This window comes from Mesitornis unicolor, unplaced genomic scaffold (genome assembly GCF_000695765.1).
Source record: "Mesitornis unicolor isolate BGI_N332 unplaced genomic scaffold, ASM69576v1 scaffold14062, whole genome shotgun sequence".
Classification (NCBI taxonomy): Eukaryota; Metazoa; Chordata; class Aves; order Mesitornithiformes; family Mesitornithidae; genus Mesitornis; species Mesitornis unicolor.
Genome location: NW_010167212.1, coordinates 1 through 22902, shown reverse-complemented (window position 1 = coordinate 22902; position 22902 = coordinate 1). Strand labels below are relative to the sequence as shown.

The 22902-nt window shown below is 42.9% G+C and overlaps 1 protein-coding gene across 1 annotated transcript in view; it reads right to left on the bottom strand.

The window, feature by feature from the left end:
* The window catches only part of OSBPL5 (oxysterol binding protein-like 5), a gene marked incomplete at its 5' end in the record, with an annotated part of 28579 nt that extends 12359 nt beyond the window's left edge, over window positions 1-16220 (bottom strand). The window contains 8 exons of the mRNA XM_010178625.1: window positions 606-703; window positions 2011-2109; window positions 3056-3152; window positions 4138-4236; window positions 4856-4937; window positions 6352-6536; window positions 10689-10908; window positions 16049-16220. Coding sequence (XP_010176927.1) covers window positions 606-703; window positions 2011-2109; window positions 3056-3152; window positions 4138-4236; window positions 4856-4937; window positions 6352-6536; window positions 10689-10908; window positions 16049-16220 — 1052 coding nt within the window. The remainder of the gene's footprint in view (window positions 1-605; window positions 704-2010; window positions 2110-3055; window positions 3153-4137; window positions 4237-4855; window positions 4938-6351; window positions 6537-10688; window positions 10909-16048) is intronic.
* Between the last annotated feature and the right edge of the window lie 6682 nt (window positions 16221-22902).

The window sequence follows — 22902 nt, the reverse complement described above, 5'->3', positions numbered from 1 at the left end:
ATTTTAGCTCATATCATAAATTTGCATCACCAAGCTTTCTAGGAGAGGGAATAGTTACATGAACAAGTCAGTACAAGGCCATGACGGTGTGGCTCACCAGTGTGACAGCCACTCAAAATTATCCGCCTGAAAATGGGCTCTTGCTGTACTGTCAAGGCAAGGCGCTGTAGCCTTGAGAAACACAAGGTATTACACTGTAATATCTGCAAGGTAAGAATTCATATGTGATGGCTACTGGGAAGCTACACTGAAGATCCACATCCTAACTTGCCTCCAAGTAGTTTGTACACCTCATATTTTGCAAGCAAAAATAATTGTACCTTCCTAAACAGAAGCCACTGTCATTGCTAAACATTCAGAGCAGAGTCTGGCCTGTAGCCAGCTGGCTGGCAGTGAACAAGTCATGTGCAAAGCTCAGGCTTCCTGAACTCAAATCGAGTTGCAAAACTGACTGCAGGATGATGCCTGTTCTCCGGGCAGGCCATCCTGTGGTGTGTGCATACACTGCTGGTACGAAAATGATCCGGTGTGCATCATCACACCTTGTCTGGAGCACAGGGGCAAACCTGAGACTCATTCAAAATGGAGGCCACAACGTCTCTTACCTTCAGCTTGAATTCCAGTTCTGCCCTGTGGTTAGTTTTCTCACAGTCAATGGTAACCTTCCCTCCAAGCTCCATTGTCATGGTACCATACAAAAGTCCTGAGTGGGACGAAAAGAGACTTAGGAGAGACCCCAATGGTAGCAATCTGCTTTCTCTACTCGAACTGGCTCTCTCTGACACACTGTGAAATTCTCTACTTGGCTTAAAGTTCTGAAAAGACAGAAACCAAAGTTTCTAGGAAATGGCTCCATAAGCATGAAGAATCCTCCCAAGTCCATATTCCCCACTTATTACACCAGCTATGAAAGAGCTTGACTCACAGGTGCTGATAGTGCATCTGTGGCAAGCTGAAAGTGGGAAAGGAAAAATAAGGAAAGTTGTGCTCAGCAACTTCATTAATACTACTGCTTAAACAGACCCAGTCACTTCTCACAGGGTGGATGGGGCAGAGAGGAGCTGTAACAGGATTCAGCGTATCTGGGAGACGAGCAGTCATGTAGGGGACTCCTTCTTACACATGCCTACCATTTTCTGAAAAGGTCATTTGCAGAAAAAGAAAAATTGACAAGAAAAAGATTTATGCATGAGAATAGTTCACAGAGGGCGTGATTCACAGAAGTTACTGTTTTCAGATAGCTAGACCCTCCATAAATATTAAATTAGAGGTCAACAGGCCAAAATAAAAAATACTGAAAACCAAAAACTGGATCCAACTGCTGGAGGAGTGATTTTATCACTGTGCTTGAAATGCCACTAACACTTATCTTCCTAAGGAGAAATGCAAAGTTACAGCAGTGAAACAGCAGCCATCCCCTGGCACCAGTGCACATTCAGCCCAACAGAGCAAAGCCACATGGTAACAGGTACCAGATTCCCTGAGGCTGCCCATACACGGAGGAATATCATGATGAGAGTAATAAAAAAATCAGAAGAGAAGACAGGAATGTCCTTTATTCATAAAAATCAGAAAATATATTAAACAATTTCAGCATTAACATTAGAAAAAGATTTTATCCTCAGAAGCTCAGAAATGTACTCTTATTCTTCCCATCTTCACTTCATCTGCAGTGCATATCCACAGTATTTTTTTGTTTCTACATAGCATTAAAACTAACTTAGATGGGCCTGATTCTGTCCTCAGCTCTGCACAGACAAATCAAAAAGACTTCAATGAGGATTACCAATGGGGCTTTTTTGGGGGGGGGCAGGGCTGGGTTGGAGGAAGGGGTGTGGGCCGTGTGCTGAATGCTATGACTCATGTGTGGAGCAACTGCTCCCTGGAATTACCAGTCTCTGCAGTGTCAGGTATCCGAGACAGAAGAAGAAAGCCAGTGCAGAGGTAGTCAGTAAAATATCACCGTATTAATCTTACTATTTGCTTCCTATTTGAACACCCATAACTTACCTTTACAGTGGGCGTATGGCATAGTAATGATATACTCCTCCCCCCTGTTTAGAAACATAAGCTTTGCTTTCCCATCCAACAGTGCAGAAAGTGAGTTACCTAGATTTAAAAGAACAAATACAGAAATATTTAAAAATGCATGTTATACTTGGTCACTCATCCCACTTTAGAAAAACAGTTCCATTTAAATGTAGGTCACTAATGAAATAAGAGATATGAAATGCTAATAATTCAGGACCCTGCAAATAATTCATCACTGTTGGAAGCAGACAGTTGTAATAAACTCTCTGCTGTACAGCTCGTATTTGCTCAGGCATTTAGCCCCTGTTGCAGGAAGGGCAGTAGATTAAATAAGTCATTAGTGGGATGCAGAAGGCAGTGCCAACGCTTAGAAGTTTTTCAGGTTCTTCTTTTCTCAAAACTTTTCTGATTGTGCATTATCCCAAATAACAAATAAAACTGCCAGAAGGACAGCAATGACTATTTACAAGTGTTTCAGCAAATATATTTACCAGAGGATTGTACTTAAGAAGTGTCTGTCTAAACAAAAAACCCTTCTATTTCATACAGTAACACTGCTTCAGAGCCAGCAGTTGTGCAGTTTCTACTGAGATTAAAAGTTTCAAGGACATTGTGAAGCTCCAGGGTTCAGCGCTCAGCAACCTGGGTGCTAGATAAGTGGTTACATTTATACAGATACTTGTGCAAAAGTTAGTTAAATGATCAGACAGCTATAAAATGACTCATCTGTGAGCATACGCAAAGTAGTCTGACAACCAATTGCCCACACATTCTCCTGAATCCTTGCTTTCTGAAAACCAGGTTTTTACTGTCAATTTTTCTATTTGATTTTTTTTAACACCAGTGTGATATCCTAGTGGAAATGGAAAAACCCAGAAGAGCCAAGACAAGGAATTATGGTGTTTTGGTTGTAGATGTCTGAAGGATTTCTTTGTTCCTAGCTCTCAACACACTCAGGAGTGACTGAGAAACCAAAACCAATGCCACAATGTTACCTGGAAGACACCTAGGCTTAATGCCTTACCATAAAACTTGGACCTAGCTAGAATGCTGCCAGTAATGCAGAATCCATCCTTCCTATTGCTGACATGGAAGGCTGACACTGGTGGATGATGGGAGACCTAGAAGAAAAATAGGCACAGGTCATGAACTGCTGCCTTTACAGGCTAAGCAGAGTGGTGGGTGCACACACAGCGTCACACGGTGTTACACGTGCTCTAGGGAAAGTGCAAGATGGAGGCCACAGAACCGAGCAGAGTCCTTTAAGCCCCATCCATACCATTAACCTCAATGTTAAAGGAGGGAACTCTATACATGAGACCATTATATATAAGAACATTATATATGCAAACTTCCTCCCCCACCCCATATGTTCTTGATCCTGTGCATTTGAGACCACTTCAGGCCAACAGGTACACTGTCACATTTTCAAAACAATAAACGACAGTGCAGAACTTTTTTGGCAGCAGCTGAATAACCTCCATAAAATGCATGCAGTGGCTGAAATAAAATAAAACAAAATAAAAATTCTTTGATTAAATAGGAAAAAAATGCATATGAAATGTGGAATCCCCGTACCAAAGTCCACATGGTTCTCAGATCCCTCGATTAACACTGTAAATCTCACACTAAATTTTTTCAGGCCAGTTTACTTGTGAGTTCTGCCCTTCATTTATCCCCAAAGACAGAGAGATAAGCCTTCAACTTACTCCTATTAATATAATTATAGAAAATTTAGAAGTAAAGGAAGGTAGGATTTGGTTATGGTTTTTATGTCCCTTTTGACCAAGGAAACACAAATCATGTTTTATTAACAGTAAGAAAACAGTAGGGCAGGAACCCATGGAAAAGGTCTTTATTGAAGAGGCTAATGTTATTTATGGGAGACCTGCTTTTATGGTCTTGAGTGCCCACCAAAGCTCACATAATGTCTGTAATCTAAAAAGAAAGAAGATCAGCAGCCGGTTTACCCCATGTCCCACTCTGGATGGTTACATAAAACTCCAAGTTCCACTCCTAGGGTGAGATAAGGAGCGTGTTCCTATGCATGGAGGTGCAAGCAGGCTGCTGTTTGCAACACCTGAGCATCCAAATAAAGCAACCTACCTGTTCTGCTATGTAAAATGTGTGACTGTTCGTCTGAGGGTGAAACCAACAGCAGCGAAACGTCTCTCCCAGAATGGGGTTGTATGGCTTTTTTATTCCCTGAAAAACAAAGTAATCAAAACCTGCTACAAATGAAGATTTACATCCAGCTCTACAGAGATGGCCACAAAACAACATAATAACTTTCTCCCTAATGTTTTAACCTAAGTCAGTCACAAGAATCAAAACTGAAAAACTGATAATATACATCCTCCTAATCTTTTAATCTGAGACATGGATTCATATGCTATTCTCACCAACTTAATCTCTGATACTGCCTGATCAAAGCTTCACAAGATGATCAAACTTTATTATTACTGCTACTATAAGCAGCAGGTGCATATAGATGTGGAAACACGGCACTATGGTACTAATAGGCCTAAAAAGAGAAAGGAGACCTGCTTTCAGCAAAGGAAAAAAATTGCATCTGAGGACATGTTACTTGTTGATGACTGGTTTTGCCTTCTAACTGTCCAGTGCAAAGGCTCTGAGATTGAGCAACACTATTTTGCACCCAATATCTACTCCAAAACCAAATGCAACTTCAGTTTTAGAAGTAATAGTCAAAGTCTTCTGAACAACAGAAGAGGTTTAGTGTCAAAGGAAAGGCAGTAAACAAGTAAACAACCAGAGCAGATTTCAATGCCCGTTACAACCCCAACTTCGTGCATTCTTTTACCTTTGGCTTCTTATAGAAGCCGGACAGATACCACCTCAAAACTTGCTTCATTTGACTGTATGGATCATCCTCAAGGACAGCCCTGCAGGACAGAACATAAAATGCTCTCTATACTGTCCACACATCACATTCATTTCATACCAGTATAACATTAATTTCAATAGTATTTCCCCATTACTAAAGGGAAGTAACTTCTGTGCTGCTGCTAATGCAAAAGATGTCTACCAGCAGAACCAGGTGGTTTTTTAGTAACGTACATCATGCAACACACATATAAACTCTTAAAAAGTGGCACTTCTGCAGAAAGCCCAATAAAGTTTATGGAGTGTATCAGGTTTGATTGAATATTCAAGTAGCTTTAATGTGGGACTGCCACTCACACTAGTATTTAGTTACAGCTATTACTACAGTGTAAGTCATAAAAACAATAATACTTACGCCGCCAAAATCAAATACAATTATTTTTCTCTCTTTTCCTTTGTTTCCCTCTTCCTTAAAAGATCTTTAAAGCTGATGTGCTACATGGCCTCTTTCAATACTTTGAGATTCCCTACAATAATTTAGGTTGAAAGGGACTTCTGAAGGTCATCTCATCCAACCCCTCCCCATGCAAAGACGAAGTGGAAAGTAAACACAAACAGTAGACTTCCTGGTATTTCCAACCATTTAGTCAGATTTGAAAATTGACTTGGATAAGTTCTTGCAAAATCCGTTCAGAAGTGTCATCTGTACCTCAAAGAGGCATATTTAGCAAAACCTCCCAACCTCTTGAAGTTTTCTTAGACCTCGGAACTGAGGAGAACCATTTCCTTAACTTCAGATGTTACAAATACCACAAACAAGGTCTGAAAATACCACGATTCTAAAATTACCCAAAGGCTGTGGAATAAACATGAGTAACTAGTGCTGCTATTTGAATGTTGCACATACTGGTTTTAAAATACACCAGGTATATCTCATTGAGAAGGCTGGCCTTATCTGCAAGCATAACATTTTCTATTTTCTACTCTGCTGTTCCCAGCAGGCATCTCTCATCAACAGCGTTAGAAGATGTTTCTTATTTGTTTATCAACCAACATGATTATATTGCTTTTGCAGAAGTGCCTGACAATTCTGTCTGCTATCTGTCCTATTCCCCTCTGTACACGAGTACACCAGAAGGTGGCACAGCTCTGTTGTGAGATTCTCAAAAACATGAGCTGAATCCCCATCAGTTCCAGCCAATGCTGGCAAACATCTCCCTATACAAAGGCAGTTTTGTCCGAAGTTTAACTGTTTTCCTTGCTTCCTTGCCCCTCACTGGCAGCAGTCCACCTTTAAAATGTCTCTGCAGCTGGCGCCTGGCTGCATTTGTGTTGAATACAGTGACCTGGGTATTATTTGGGAGTCTTTCAAGCATAGAAATGCCCCCCAGCCAGCATCAAGCTAAAGCTGTAACACATTTTCATGAATGTAAGAAAAGTGCCCACATCGGGCATGCTCTCCGCGCTGCTTACTGGGAAAGCAGGTCAGCATGGTAGTAGTAATCAGAGAGTTTGTTAAGGAACGAGCGTGGCTCTAGGATGAAGGTGGGCAGCACCACCCGTGACAGGTCCATGCCAGGCCGCAGCTGCTTCAGCAGGCTCCACATCAGGCTCTTGTTCTCCTCAGAGACAGTTTCTGTTTGAGATGATTCACCTGTCTACAACAAGAAAAAGGAAGTTCAGGGCAGAAACAGGAAAACTATTCCTTGCGGGTGCATTTACCTGGAGGGTTCAAGCTCACCCAGGCATACACGGCCCTGGCACAAGGGTGAATGCTCAGCTGCACCACTGCAAAGAGACATCAGCTCTGTCTCAGGAGAAGGGAATCTCCAAAGCTAAAGTGAGTGGCACAGAAGACCTGGGCCTCTGGTAGAGCCGGCACAAGGCAGGGAGCACACTTCTGCTGTGCTCCCTCCTGAGCCACTGCCTCCACACACCTCAGGACTGCGAAGGGCCAACCTGGACCAACATTAACCAAGGAGACCCTGCACTGCAGTCCCTCAGGAGGTGTGGACATGCCGCAGGCTGTTACAGCATCGCTGTGGTCTGGTGGGATGCGTACAGGAAGGTCCTCTCATTTCCATTCTCAGCAAATGAGAGACTGCAAGATTTACTATTATACACGTAGAAAAATTCAGGAGATAAAAGAGTAATCAACAAAGAATGGAAGCAGTCCTCCAGGTTCAAAGACAAACTGGTAGTGTAGGTATGGTAAAGGTCCCACTGCCAGGTGAAGTGCACAATGACTACAGCCCCCCCAGCGCTGCTCAGTGCCCTTTGCAGCAGAAGTGCAGGTAAAAGTAAAAAAGACAGGGATTGTGCTGTGGTTTCAGCTGTAATTGTGTAGTTCCTCTGCATTCAGTGGGGCTAAATGAGGTTTAACCTGAGGGAATTGGCCTTTCAAGTCACTGGAGAAAGAAAGTGAAACTGATTTTTTCAAACATGAATGCCATTTTCATGCATTCTAGGCATCATAAGGGAACAATGAAAGAGAATACTTAGGCTTTCTCCTGGTTTTAGGCAAGAGAGTTCTGTGAGAAAAAGGGTGCAAACCCACTTCTGGAGTGGACTTTGGTTTGGGAGAGGATATATAGCATAACCTGACAGGATTTGCAGATGATGTAAATCACTGAACACCCATTTTCACCACCTGAGCATTCCCAGCACCACCTTTTTGGCTCCCAATCAGCCCTTTTACTAGTTATGCAGAAACACACAGTCCAACTTGCAGGCTGAGGGGAATTTCAGACTGAGGAACAACAAAGCTCTCTTCATTTCATTGCTTTTCCATTAACATACCCATACCGTTCTTCTTGTGTCAGTTTGATACAATACACAGCTTGATCCTCCAAGGAGAAACTTAAACCATTAAAGAACATAATACCACAGCGTCACCTAGGGCTTACAGTACATATGGGCCTGTCAGAACTTTCATTATTTATCCAGGTCCTCAAATATGCAGGTATTTGCAATATAAATTAATGCCATGTTGAAATCACTGTCCAAAGTGTTACTCAGAATGAACCACTGCAGAAGGGATGGATGAAAAGGGAAGGAGAAGAAGGTGCAAGAGGATGAGAACAACTTCAAGCATTTTCTGGTTTGCTTTCCTCTAAAATATAACACCCTCAATAACCCTTTTTATAACTTGTTAAAACTAAAAGCTTGGAAAAAAGGGGGTTTTTTGTGATCAATCTCCTTACTGAGGAGTTGTCTTTTTTATATTCTAGACCAGCTTTCGCAATCTCAGAGTCCTTCTGACACCTGTCTCTGCTTTCACATTCCTTCTGCAAACAAGGCAAAGCTGGAACGTCAGATGGACAAGCACGCACCTTTCAAACGCGTACAGATGCACACAGATATATGCACTCCTTTCAAATGAGCTTTCAAAGCCAAGCTGAAAATTTAACAGTGAAAGTTCGCATCTGTGACCTTGGGTCCTGTCAAATCTGAACTGTACACACAAACAGAGGGGCAGCAGTTTCAGTGTAAGACAGCAGTCGATGCTGTTAGTTGCCATGTGTTTACCTTCATACATCTCCGCCCACTGCTGATAGCAAGCTATGTCATTGCATACAACCTACTTTTTGCTATGGTACTGTCACCAGTAAGATAAGACTCAACAACCCATCCTATCTGTGTGTCCCAGGTGACGACAGCCCCATCTCTTTGCCAATAACAGAAATCTAATAAAACACCTAATGGCCCAGGCTACATGGCAATCCTTTTTGAAAGCCCACTGGATCCTACCTCTGCCTGCACAGCCACACTGTAGTTAGCCTCACTTTACGCTATACGAAGTGTCACTCTACAGCAGAACTTTAGTCCTTTCCATTTGGTTTGTACTACTACTACAGTAGTTTGTTACTACTATAATTTTCATGTATAACTGCAGAGAAGAGATCTCTTGCACTCTTGCACACCCACATGCACACATCAGTGCTGCCTTTAAGGCTAGTTCAAACACTGAAGTGTCATTCTGCCCTACCAACACTTCTATGACAAGTTTGCCATGTGGCAAAAGGTCATTTCAGAGTAAGCAGCTGATAGACATTAGGTTTGCCTTCATTTTGCTGTTGCTCAGTTGCTCAGCTATAGTCAAAATCCTGTTTGGACCCAGTTACCATTTGCTGTGTGTCTGGGGTGGAATTTGAGGGGAGATGCACAAAAGAGCAGTTGGGATTTTTTTTTGTCTCTGTAGGCAACAGCTTTGTTTGCAAGCACAATTTCTACAGCAGGGCTTGCACCCCACACCTGACATCTGAAACGGCAGCAAACATATCCAGCTACCTGGACTGGTGGCACCAGAGCACAAACTGCTGCTCTTGGGGGTGGTTGGGCTGTGGAAGAGGCAAAACTTAACTCCTCCTGCACCTCTGCTAGGTGGTATGGCAGAGATGTTCTCTTGTGGTCTCTCATGTAGACTGTTCTGATATAAGGAGTCTGTGGAGAAATAAACAGGAGTGATAAAATCTGCATGTGGGACACCTAACAATTCTCATTGTAAGCTATCACTCAGTGAAACATAGAGTGTAACTAGGACATATTTAACTCTATTTGTTTCCTCAGTATCAGCAGTACACGTTCAGGAAAACACTGAAAGAGGAGCATAAGAGGGTGGTGAAGGGTCTGGAGAACAAGTCCTGAGAGAATCGGCTGAGGGAACTGGAGTTGTTTAGTCTGGAGAACAGAAGGCTGAGAGGAGACCTTATCACCGTCTACAACTACCTGAAAGGAGGTCGTAGCAAGGTGATAGTTGCTCTCTTCTCCCAAGTAACAAGACACAGGACAAGAGGAAAGGGCCTCATCTTGCCTCTCAAGGGGAGGTTTAGATTGGATATTAGGAAAAATTTCTTCACTGAAAGGGTTGTCAAGCACTGAAACAGGCTGCCCAGGGAAGTGGTTGAGTCACCATCCCTGGAGGTGTTTTGAAGATGTGTAGATGTGGTGTTTTGGGACACGGTTTAGTGGGACTTGGCAGTGTTATGTTAATGGTTGGACTCAATGACCTTAAGGGTCTTTTCCAACTTAAATGATTCTCTGATTCTAAGAGAGAAACAGCTTTCTAGCAAAGTGGCTTTCTTTGAAGCACCAAGTCTCCAGCTTCCTTGTTTGAAGCAATAGGCAAGGGAGTGCTCAAAGCCATCCTGGTGTTGGAGCAGAGCTCCTCCACTGCCTGCCCAGACTGATTCTCACCCAACACACTTGGCTCCCCCAGCTCTCTACTGCTGCCTTCCTCAAAGGTGTCACAGTGACATCCAGCTAACAAAGGCTCTTATATGGAACTGAAATGCATCCTCCTGCTGTTAAATGACATGAGAAATGGCTTTCCTACAAGAAACTGTCATTTAGGAATCAAGTGGCTCAAATGCTCCATTAAGACACACAGAAAGGATGTTGCATGCATAATGAAAAAAGGAAAGTATCATATTTTGTATCACGCAAGGACTGAGCATCCTAATTGGCCAGGACACATGCCCAGAATAATAATTCCTCCTCCCACTGGCTCTGCAAAGCACTGTGCCAATGCTATGCAGCTCTTTAATGTAATAACTGGTTAAAGCAATCGCTGATGCTGGAAACACGCCAAAGCACAGTAGCAGAGCTGCTGTTCATAATGCATAATTATTAGAGCACATGATAATTCAACATAATTTAGCAGAAAGCTATGCATAGCTTTATCTGTAAAACACTGGAACTCACAAAGCCGGTTCCTAACTGCCATGCATCTAAAGGGCTGAATGACAAAATACTATGGACAGAGACATAACAGAAACAGGCAGTGATTAAAATATCTTTTTTTCTTTTACCTCTCCAAATTCCTCATAGATCTGTTCAATGTAAGTCGTCCCTTTCCTTCCTGGAGAGACTTCTCCATGGATTTCTGACTGATCGCTCTCGCTTTCATTTGTCTTCCGGCTATTCTCATGCGTTTCATTCTCCGACTCTTCTATGTTGTCTCTTTCGGACTTGTCCGAAAAAGCATCATTTTCCAAATGGTGGTTGTTCTCGAGGGCTGATTCGTTCAAACTGCAACACACAGTTCATTACTTGCTTCAATTTGATTTACAAAGCCAGATTACTTAAGGCCTTTTAGATAAGGTCAAAACACCCCCCCAGGACTCAAAATAGAACATGCAGCTCAGGAGAGTATAAGACACCGATTTACTGAATAGCAGGATTTTATCACGGAAACACTGAGATATTTTCCACTAAAATTCTCCCCTTCAAACTCCACTTTGCAAAATCTGCCACATAGCTCCACTTCCCACAGAATTGCTGCTGGCTCTGGATGAGAGCCCACATACCAGAGGGATGCAGAGAACACACTAACGACTGTACGCTGCTGATTAGAGAACTGAAGTGTCAATCAGGAGAGACTTTTTCCCTTTACAGAAGCAAACCAGTGGATTGTAGCATGTGTGAAAAATATGACATTATGGGATACATTTTCTTTTCAGTACTAGTGCTACTTTTTTCAACAGACAGTGGTCCTAACTCAGCCCTACGCTAGAAAAAGCAGATTTTAAAATCAACAGAAGCAAGTATTTTACACATACACATGCACACACGTACCAAACAAACCTGGAGAAGGTGCTTCCCCCAGATAATGCTGTGTGGAAGAACTCAGCTGAAAGCATGGACTGAACAGCTACGTATCAAAAGAATACCCAGATAATAAAGGCATCCATGGGAAAGCATAGAAGGTGTAGCAAGCTTCATGCTCAGTGATCCAGGCTTTAGAAAATGAAGAGAAAGCCAAAATTTCTCTCACGTAGCCTACAGCATCTCAGTTTGAAAAAGCAGATGCAGTTCATAAGACAGATGGCAAATGTGACGAGATGGGCCAGAGGTCACATGCTGAAAAGTATTCGCTAAATTTCTGGGTTTTTTTCAAGGGGTTCTTAGCACAGGCTGCAGTTTTCCCTACTCATCCATGTCTTCACACACACATCACCTCTTTCACGGCCTAGCCTGGCTCTCAGGCGCTGACCTTCTCACTTTGACCTTCCTCTGAAAATTTCTTACCAAGTCCTCACGCAAAATTGCTCTTGGATAGGGTAACAAGAAAAGGTTTCCAGTTATACAAGGAGTTTCACAGGCCCTGGATCTTGAAGAGTTTTGTTACCTCCTCAAAGCAAGATTTCTCTCCTCACTACATTCAAATGTTCTGTCAAGCTTGAAGTCTCTCCATGATGGGACTTTCCTCAGGCCATTCTGGGCATGATCCAATTTTGATTATAGATAAATGCTGAAAGTTCCCATCTCCTGTTCTCCCTCTCTTTTTGTTTTGTTTGTTTTTTTTAAAAAAAAAGATAATTAGTCATTTCTCATTAGAGTCAGATTAAAAAAAAAAACAAACAAAAAAACAAAACAAAAAACCCCCCACATAAGAACCAGAACACAGAATTGGCATCAGCTTTTCAGTAGATCTTAACTTCCAACTATGCACTGAAACAAGCTCATGATTTTTATCATGCCAAGCAAGCCACGTTGTGACAGCCACAGCTCAGTTTCTGGAGAAGCTCAGTTTCTAGAGTTCTTTAAAAGAGTTGTCTACAGCTTTCTCTGCATTTAGAAAACCTTGGTTTTAACACCATTTGTATATATATGTATGCATGCGTATGTCTCTATGTGTGCATATATATAAACTACAAGTTTTTTAATTTATAGCTCTACTGTAAAACAACACTAAGATCACAAATCAGAGAGTCAATGACCACTATACTACAGCACTAATAATTTGCTATTAGACATTACATGTCTTCATCATTCTAGAGCCAGGATGACACTTATTTCTTTTAGCTAGCAACCAGCAAGTGTAATAACTGATAACCAAATGCATTGGAAGCACAGAATATAGCACGTGTATGAGTTTTAAGATAATACAGGCAAAGAAAGGTGAGGAGAGAGCTGTCTTGAGAGTTATCCCTTGATTCCTCAGGATGGTAGGTCCAGGAAGTTATTAGTTGCTGATCATTTAAATACCTATTTTATTTCTTAATTTTTCAGTATCAGCTAAATACGTGAGTGTCTGTGGTTCCTATGATTCCTTATCTAGAGAAAGTTTTCTCCATGGGGTAAAAATGCTTTAAAGAATAGGTCATTATAAGGCTTATGGTTCATGGCTGAGAAATAGCACTTGTTTCTATCTTACATTTGTAAGAACTTTAAGAAGTGTTTTTCAGTGTCACCTGCATCACATTTGGGAAATATCTGAAGTTTCAGTGGAGCAAATGACCCTTAGATTCCTTTGCTTTCCCCTATTAAATTTTAAGGACTTCAGATTTAGTCCAAGAGGGAATTAAATTCACATGAAATCTCACTCAACTCTGCTCTGATTGCCCACCAGCCACAAACAAGGCAAGACAACACATCCAGAGCCAAGGAGCCACTCTGGGGAACCACAGGGAAAACAGATGCTCCTCATTCGGAGGAACACATTTGAGATGTTGAAGTGGAGCCAGTCTATAGCTCCAAACAGAATCATCACTAAATACATATGATATACTAAAAACAAAAGGCATGCCATGAACCTGAACTAAAACCAATGTAAAGACTTCCCAGGGGCTTCCAATGGGATTTGGGCCAGGCTTCAAAAGCTGGGAAGGAATGACTATGCTAAAAGTCAACACTGAATGTCCACTGTGAACATGAGTAACTTGGCATTTTTCATGGCTAATTTACTGTTTCAGCATATTGGAGCTGTGTTATACCAGTGCTTTATTTTCTAGGCCATTCTTGGAAACTTCAGTCAGTGCCCAGGACTTGTTTGGGTTTGATATTGCTCTTCTACACATATAAAAAAAGCCTTTGGCTCTTGTCAAACAAGTCAACAGCCAGATTCCTGGGGTTACTGCAGATAAGACATGGAAGCCACAAGAAATACAACATGGTATTAAAAAGAAGAGTGCCTGGTGCCCTAAAGGTCTCTTGTATAAATAACGGATTTACACAGTACTTTAGCCTTTGATTCACTTGCACAGTACTCTCCCTCTCATTTTTATATGCTACTGAAGACATGGATTTTAGAACCACTGTATAATCTTAACTTCTTTCCCAGCAGGGAAGGAGCAAAGCAGCCGGCAGACAAATGCAACTTTGGCTCAAGGGAAGATTCGCCTTTGCCAGCTCCCTTGGGTTTTGTTCTCCCTGTAATATCCATCATCTCCCTTTTCTTTTTCTTTTCTTGACAGAGTAGTTTGGCTAATTTGAAGATAGGGTTAAATGTAATTAACTGGCCCCCTAGTAACAGCGTGCCAATTTAATTGGTAAGATTCCCTGTAGGGAAGGCATTTAATTAGAATGATTGAATCCCTATGAGGGAGCCACTGTCAATGGCAAACCAAAAACCCTTTGCTCAGCACTTGCACAGTTTTGGTTTGGCATTCTCCCTTGTTTAAATATTCTTTATTCCTCCAGGAATGACAGCAAGATGTTCCCCTGTCCTGCAACCATCAAAACTCCACTGGGCTTTAAGCACTGGGGAAAGTCTGGGTACACATTAAAACCAGTGGTAGGACTCAGAAAGCAAAATGTATTGTCCAGATGACCAGATGCTGAACACACAGCTTGAACCAGACTCAGCAAAAATCTGAGCCTGTCAGAAAAATCTGGTTCCAGTTGTGGGTACTCTGTCCCACTGAAAACTCTGCCATGTGTGCTACTGCTGAGTCCCATAATTCAAGAGGGCTTTCAATGCTGAACAACTAAGAGGTGAAACAAAGGCATCATTTAAGCATCATTTATGTGTCATATTTTGAAGGAATACTTTAATACAGTTTTAACAATATCTTCTGCACTTCCTTAGCATAGCCATGGGCCTGCTGAATGTTCTCAGTGCCATAAGCTCCATTTTAATATTGGATTTCTGTGTACACATCCAACAGCTGAAAAACAAGTCCTGGGTTCATATCACAGCGAGCGCAGTCCTAAGAAAGGCAGAAAAAAACTAAAAAGTGAAGCATTACAGAAGAAGCCCAGGAATAATAGAAGTATTTGCACAAGAACTAGGGCACACACCCTGGTAACATGTCAGATTTTCTTCTGTTCTCCCACTGCTCTTCAGTAAAGCTCTTCTTCAAACTTTAGCTAAAAAACCAAACAGCAGGACTGGAGAACACATGCTGGGAATATCAGAGCCTTTCAGATAGAAGGGCAGACCAAAATGCTGTCACTTCTTTTGTCCCGTGGCACCAGAGATGCCTTGACACTCTGAAGAGGACTCAGATCTCTGCTGTTGGGATAACAGAGCCTAAGAAAACCACTTATAGGTGAGGTCCCACTGTGCAAAGCACCATCTTTGCAGACTGCAAGAACTGCCACCCTAAAAACTGTGTAACCAACTGTGCATTGCTGTTAGTCCTGAGTCAAACTCGTATCAGCAGAACTAGAAATAGACACTACATCTCCTAGTTTCCACTCCAAGGGTCTATACCAGAGGGATTTTTGAGGCTGCCTGTTTAGCTATAAGCAACAGATAGGGCCCGAGGTTTTCAATGTTTACAGAGCTTTGATGTGAGTTGTTCCAAAATGCTGCAGTAATGCTAGGAATATGAATAGAAAGAAGGCTGTGTGGACTTTTTGGCCTTGTATTAATTTATTCGATGCATCAAGGAAGAAATTGGAAACCACTCAAAACCCCTGTAGGGAGAGAGAAAGTAATTATAAAACTAAGGATTCAGTGTGTGCACTCTGCTGACTATGACATAGTATTATTAGAAAAGAGAACAAATTATTGAAAAATGGATCAGACTCTGAGCCATATGCGCTAACCGACAGACAGACACTGATAGTGATTGTGTCTCCATAACCACAGGTCTACTCTAGTAGAGAGATTCTGCAGTCTCAACTCAGGCAAGCCATTTTTCACACCAGCATCTCCTGGCAGCATTTTGGCCCAAGCAGGGGACAGAAGAAAATTGTTTATGTACACACGAACACAGCTGAGGTTCCCCCCAGTCTGTGTGCTCGAGCACTAGGTGATAACAAATCCCGTATGTACCAAAGCCATACATTAGTGATGGATGCAGCAGAAGAACATACAGGCTGACTTTTAAACAGCTCTCCTTAATGGACTCTGCCTAAGTTATGCTAAAGTTAAAAGAATGCCCAAGTGTGAGCTGTGCAACACCTCTCTGAACATTAAGAAATGAAAGCTCCATCTTACTGGAAGAACTCTTGGTCCGAGATAGGGCTTGTCTGCAAGAGGTGGTTGAGCCCTGCATGCGCAGAATCGCTGGAGCCGTTCATTTCTCCATCTTTTCCCTGCTTGGAGGCACTGAGCCGAAAGAGGCTGGAGCAACGCAGGGCAAGTTCCAAAGCATCCAGCCAGCATCGGCCTGTGAAAACAGAAGGAATTATTTAAGCACAGGAGAATAAATAAGACAATTCAGGCATTGCTTCTCAAAAGCTTCTTGCCTTGGAGTAAAGCTTATTATAATTCAGGAAGTCACTGTGTACGACTATCTATTTTTCGTATGTATAATCGCTAGGTTATCTCATCAGAAATGCTGTTTTAGCACCTGCATGAGTGATACATCTGCACGGGTAATACAGTGGAGAGCTCACCCCAACTCCCCCTTCCCTAAGAGCATCTCTTCCTCTGATCTCTCACAGCCTGTTCACATCCTCTTTTGCCCCTTTCTGATTTTGTCTGAGATGAAGGAAATGCATACAGGTACAGTGCTTTCAAACCACCTAGCAGCTCATGTATACAGTACACCCCCAAAACACATTCAGCATTTGGCATCCCGGCCATACACACTACTGACAGGGACACACTGAGGCACTGCCCTGCGCAGGAGAGGCCCCGGCTTGGTGTGGGATCACTGAACCACAAGTACTCAGGGTCGGGGCGTCTCACATGGGGTGTATTGCTGCAATAGCAATCAGTCCAAACAAGAGCCAGGATGATCAATACTTGTGAGAGTGATAAAGACTAGAAAGAGTTGCTTGTCAGGCTGCTTATTTTTCCTCTTTCTCTGTATTTTTCCCCTTTCTCTGTATTTTTCCCCTTTTCTCCAGTTCTTTCCCCAACCACCCAATCCCTCAGATAATCTGGATGGAGCATCAGGTTTTCTAACCTTGCCACAAAAAATCTTTACCTGGAGGGTCTGCTTTGCAAATACCAGAAACTGTAAGCACAGCACAGAGCTAAGACAAACTGCAGTTCCTATACACAGCCTCACTGGATTTTCTTCAGGCCTGCGTAGGTCTCACAGGCAGGCAGCAAATGAAAAACACGGGAACTCAAACTGACCCTTGGCTCCTTTTGCAATGCTCCATACAAGTGTCAAAGCTGTGTGTGAGTGTTAAAGCCTAACCACCACAAAGCTTAAGTTGCTGTATTCTTGGAAGCACCTGAAAATAGCCTGCTTCTGTAGTGCAGTCGTTAATGAGGCCAGGACACCTGCAAATTGGCTGAACATTCAAGAATTGAAGTATCAAGGGAGTTATCCTCTATTTAATTTCAAGCATGTAAAACACAGCTCTTCATTACACTCCTCAGAATATATTTTGCAATAATTAGAAGTATGCTTGAGAGGCAGTGAAGAAAACAAAAGGATTTTTCTCTAGCAATGGCAAATGATACAAACAAGTTTTCCTTGGACCACATTCATTCCTAGTTCCCATTTGGGAAATGTTTCCATTAAATTGAATTCTATCACGTGCTCAGAACCAAGCATATGCATTAATCTCACTGGGATCTTGCTGTTCCTTTGGGTTGAATCCCCATTAACTTCAATATGACCAAAATCTGGCTCTATAGGAAGATCAGTGAGAGTTTTAAAAAAATCGAGATTATAGAATCATAGAATCACTCGGTTGCAAAAGACCTTTAAGATCATCAAGTACAACCATAACCTGTCCACTACTAAACCATGTCTCTAAGCATCTCATCTACCTGTCTTTTCAATACCTGCAGGCATGGTGACCCCACCGCTTCCTTGGGTAGCCATTCCAATGCCTGATAACCCTTTCGGTGAAGATTTTTTTCCCAATATCCAATCTAAACCTCCCCTGGTGCAACTTGAGGCCATTTCCTCTTGTCCCGTCACTTGTTATTTGAGAGAAGAGACCAACACCCACCTCACTACAACCTCCTTTCAGGTAGTTGTAGACAGTAATAAGGTCTCCCCTCAGCCTCCTTTTCTCCAGACTAAACAACCCCAGGTCCCTCAGCCGCTCATAATTCTTGTGCTCTAAACCCTTCACCAGCTTCATTGACCTTCTCTGGACACGCTCCAGTGCCTCAATGTCTTTCTTGTAGTGAGCGGCACAAAACTAAACACAGTGTTTGAGGTGTAGCCTCATCAGTGCTGAGTACAGGGGAAGGATCACTTCCCTGCTCCTGTTGGCCACACTATTTGTGATGCAGGACAGGATGCCATTGGCCTTCTTGGCCACCGGGCCACATTGCTGGCTCATGTTCAGTCGGCTGACAACCAGCACCCCAGGTCCTTTTCTGACAGGCAGCTCTCCCGACACTCATCCCCAAGCCTGTGGCGCTGGATGGGGTTGTTGTGACCCAAGTGCAGGACCTGGCACTTGGCCTTGTTGAGCCTCATGCAATTGACCTCAGCCCATCAATCCAGCCTGGCCAGGTCCCTCTGCAGAGCCTTCCTACCCTCGAGCAGATCAACACTTCCACCCAGCTTAGTGTTATCTGCAAACTTGCTGAGGGAGCACTCAATCCCCTCACCCAGATCATTGATAAAGATGTTTAACAGGACTGGCCCAAACACTGAGCCCTGGGGAACACCACTTGTTACTGACTGGCCTCCAACTATGTTTAACTCCATTCACCAGCCAGCCAGTTTTTAACCCAGCAAAGAGTATGCCTCTCCAGGCCACAGGCAGCCAGTTTCTCCAGCAGAATGCTGTGGGAAATGTTGTCAAAGGTTTTACTGCAGTCCAGGTACACTACATCCACAGCCTTTCCCTCATCCACCAAGCGGGTCACCTTGTCATAGAAGCAGATCAGGTTGGTCAAGCAGAATCTGCCTTTCATAAAACCACATTGACTGGGCCTGATCTTCTGGTTGCCCTGGACATGCTGCGTGATGGCACTCAGCATGATCTGCTCCATGACCTTCCACAGCACCGAGGTCACACTGAGAGATCTGTAGTTCCCCAGATCCTTCCTCTGGCCCTTCTTGTAAATTGGCATCACATTTGCCAACCTCCAGTCAAGTGGAACTTCCCCAGTCAGACAGAACTGCTGACAGATGATGGAAAGCGGCTTGGTGAGCTCTTCCACCAGCTCCCTTACTGCCCTTGGGTGGATCTGACCCCATAGACTTGTGTATGTCTATCATATGTATATAAAGAAATGTTTAAAAATTTGAGTAGCTTTCAGTGCTTGCTTTGATACAAAGCCGTAATCAGTAAAATAAAGAAAAGAAAAACCAAAATTTTGAGGAATTGCATGTGAACACTGAGCCACAAACACTGCAGAGCCCAGCCATTTATTCTAATTTCCTCCCATAAATTCCTTCAGCATCAGCTTATGATTTAGAAATAAAATCACACATAATGGTTAATAAAAGATTAGGAAGGTTGAAGGCTGTTGGAATTGATTTCACACTATTTTGTATTTAACAAATATTCTTGCATTAAGGCTTTACACAGACAGATTTATTCCCTTCTCACCATGTGGAGGATTTGCATGGATAACTCATAAGAGCTAATGGCTGTGCTGAGCACAAATCCACTTCCTCCTACAGATTCTCCAAACCCGCCAAGATGAAAACCTGTTTCAGACTATTCCATATAATGGAGCACACTCTTGCTTAGGCTCACCTTTTACTTTCCTCTCTCTTTACCTTTGCTTTTCATTTCCAGTTCTGCAGACTGAGGACTGCATGATTTGACATTTGGAAATGCTGCATATGTCAAGAAATTTTTATATTCAATAGGCTTGTAAAATCAGGTGCTTTGATAGGCAGCTTGATTTGCAGCAGCATGAGCCCTGTGGAGCAGTAACAGAGGTCAGAGCCTCAGCATCCTGCAGCACTCACATACAGACATCATCTTATGACGGTTACTGCAACTGGTTACATTTATGCTTTCTAAAAAGGGCAGCAAGGGTAACCCCCAAGTCTTCCTCAGCCACCTCCCTTACTGTGCCCCTGCAGCCCACCCCTCCCTGGGGCTGCAGACAGAGCAGACCACACGGGCTGTGACCCCATAGACAGCTCTCTTACTCCCTCACCACCACTGCCACAGGTATTCACTGGAACTAATGTGAGCTTACAGGCTTGGCCAAAACTTTGGAGTTCACCACATTTCCAGAGGAAATTTCTACATAACGTATCTAGGTTTTTTAATCTCCTTAGATAACTCACTGGAAGGGGATATAAGTAACTTGAATCTTTTTTGAAACATTATACAAGGAGTCTAAATTAAAACAAAACAGAACAAAAATTAATGTTAGTATTCCAAGGCAGAGACACAAAGCTTTAGAGGAACTCACTGTGCATTAGCAGCCAGCATTACTTGTGCCCCGCAAAGCACAGAAATGGCATCAGTGTACCCCCTTGTTTTGATTTCTAACAGAAACTGAATTCAAGGGATGCACAGCATCCCTAAGCTAAGATAATGGGCCTTCAGCCATCAGGTGGTGCTGTGAATCCAAACAAATATATGCCACAAGACCAGACGTAAAATACGGCATTTCCTCTGCAAATGAAAAGGTTACATTCTCTGCATGTCAACAGCGTGTTAATTGCAGTATAACATCATAAAATTATACCCTCTCAGTTTCAGGGATTGCACACAAGATAAACCTGTTTCCTTGCTAAAGGCCTACATGAAATGTTTCCACATTTGAGTGATCTTGCTATTGAGTAATATTCTTCTTTATTGTGAAAATGATACAAAAATGCTAGCATTTGGACTACTTAATTACTTACCTGACAAGTCTACTCACTCCCTCAGGAACTGCAGAAGGGGAAAAAAGCATGTGGTCACATAATTAAAGGCTGTCATCTACAGTCACAGTAGTCTGCATGAAGGCTTCATAGTTACCTTAATTCTCATATTTTCTAATTTTGAGTGCTTGACTCAAGTCAGGTTTTTTTGGTATGCAAAGTAATTAGATCAGAGAAGAATGAAAACGCTGCATTCCTTTGGAGCGGAATGGCAGCTCAATATAATGCATATAAAGGAAGCAAAAAAGAGCTGCAAAGGAGATACAATTATATTCCTTTAGAAGGTTTGAGGTTTTTGAAGCTTCAATGTAAAACACTGCAATCAATTATCAGTTATAATTTTCCACAAATTGTGGCGTAAAACAAGCATATGTTTAAATTCCGAAGGAAAACCCAAGAGCATATTGTCAGCCTATGGTGGAATCTCCCCATAAGCTTTTAAGCTCTTTTTATATCAAATGATGTATTACTCAGTCCTCTGCAATGATTACTTTTGGACAATTTCTGCAGAGATCGTGCTGTCTCAAGAACAGCTGCACTGCCTCCTTCTTCTTGAGAGCTGTCAAATAAGAATTCCCTTTCAAATGCTCTTTCCAAGCTTAACCTTTCTTCATTGTATTTACTATTTTGTCACTGACTCCCATGGGGCAGCCTGCAGAGTAAGCTCTGGCTGGCCTGGGCTGCTGAGGGGCAAAGATGAAAGAGGGAGAGAGTGAAATAGTTAATCTACACATAACACTCTCATGTGTCTCACAAGCCACACAGAAGGGTTTACAAAACTCTGCAACAGAAATCTTTCATAAAAGCTAACAGTGATCTCAGTGAGGATAATAATAAGGAGAAATGGCACCTCACCCAAAGAAGGGGAAACATAACCGTCATTTTCAAAAAGGGGAAGAAGGAAGACCCAGGAAACTATCGGCCAGTCAGTCTCATCTTTGTGCCTGCAAGATCATGGAGCAGATCCTCCTGAAGGCTCTCCTAAGGCACAAGGAGAATGAGGATGCAGTGATTGGCGGTAACCAACACGGCTTTACCAAGGATAAATTGTGCCTCACCAATTTGGTGACCTTTTATGATGGAGTTACAGCTTCAGTGGGTAAGGGAAGAGCAACTGACATCATCTACCTAGACTTGTGCAAAGCGTCTGACACTGTCCTGCATGACAAACTGGTCACAAAACTAGTGAAATGTGGATTTGACAGACAGACCACTCACTGGATAAGGAATTGGCTGGATGGTCACACTCAGAGAGTTGCAGTCAATGGCTCAATGTCCAGTGATGAGTGGTGTTACCCAGGGATTGGTACTGGGACCATCTTTGTCAGCGACATGGACAGTGGAATCGAGTGCACCCTCAGCACGTTTGTAGATGACACCAAGCTGGGTGGTTCAGTTGACACCCTGGAAAGAAGGGATGCCATCCAGAGGGACCAAGACAGGCTGGAAAGGTGGGCTCATCCCAACCTCATGAAGTTCAACAAGGTCAAGTGCAAGTTCCTGCACCTGGGCAGGGGCAGTCCCAAGCACAAATACAGGCTGGGCAGAGAATGGCTTGAGAGCAGTCCTGAGGAGAAGGACTTGGGTGTGTTGGTTGATGAAAAACTAAACATGAGCTGACAATGTGTGCTTGAAGCCCAGAAGGCCAACAGCATCCTGGGCTGCATCAAAAGAAGTGTGGCCAGCAGGGTGAGGGAGGTTGATTCTGCCCCTCTACTCTGCTCTCGTGAGACCCCACCTGGAGAACTGCATCCAGTTCTGGGGCCCCCAACATAAGGACATCAAGCTGTTGGAGCAGGTCCAGAGGAGGGTCACAAAGATGATCAGAGGGCTCAAGCACCTCCTGTATGAGGAACGACTGAGAGAGTCAGCCTGAGTGCCATTACACAGCACATGCAGGACAACCAAGCGATCAGGCCCAGTCAGCATGGGTTCAGGAAGGGCAGGTCCTGCTTGACTGGTCTTATCTCCTTTCATGACAAGGTGACCTGTTTAGTGAATGAGGGAAAGGCTGTGGATGTCGTCTGCCTGGACTTTAGTAAAGCCTTTGACACGATATTCCACAGCATCCTCCTGGAGAAGCTGCTGG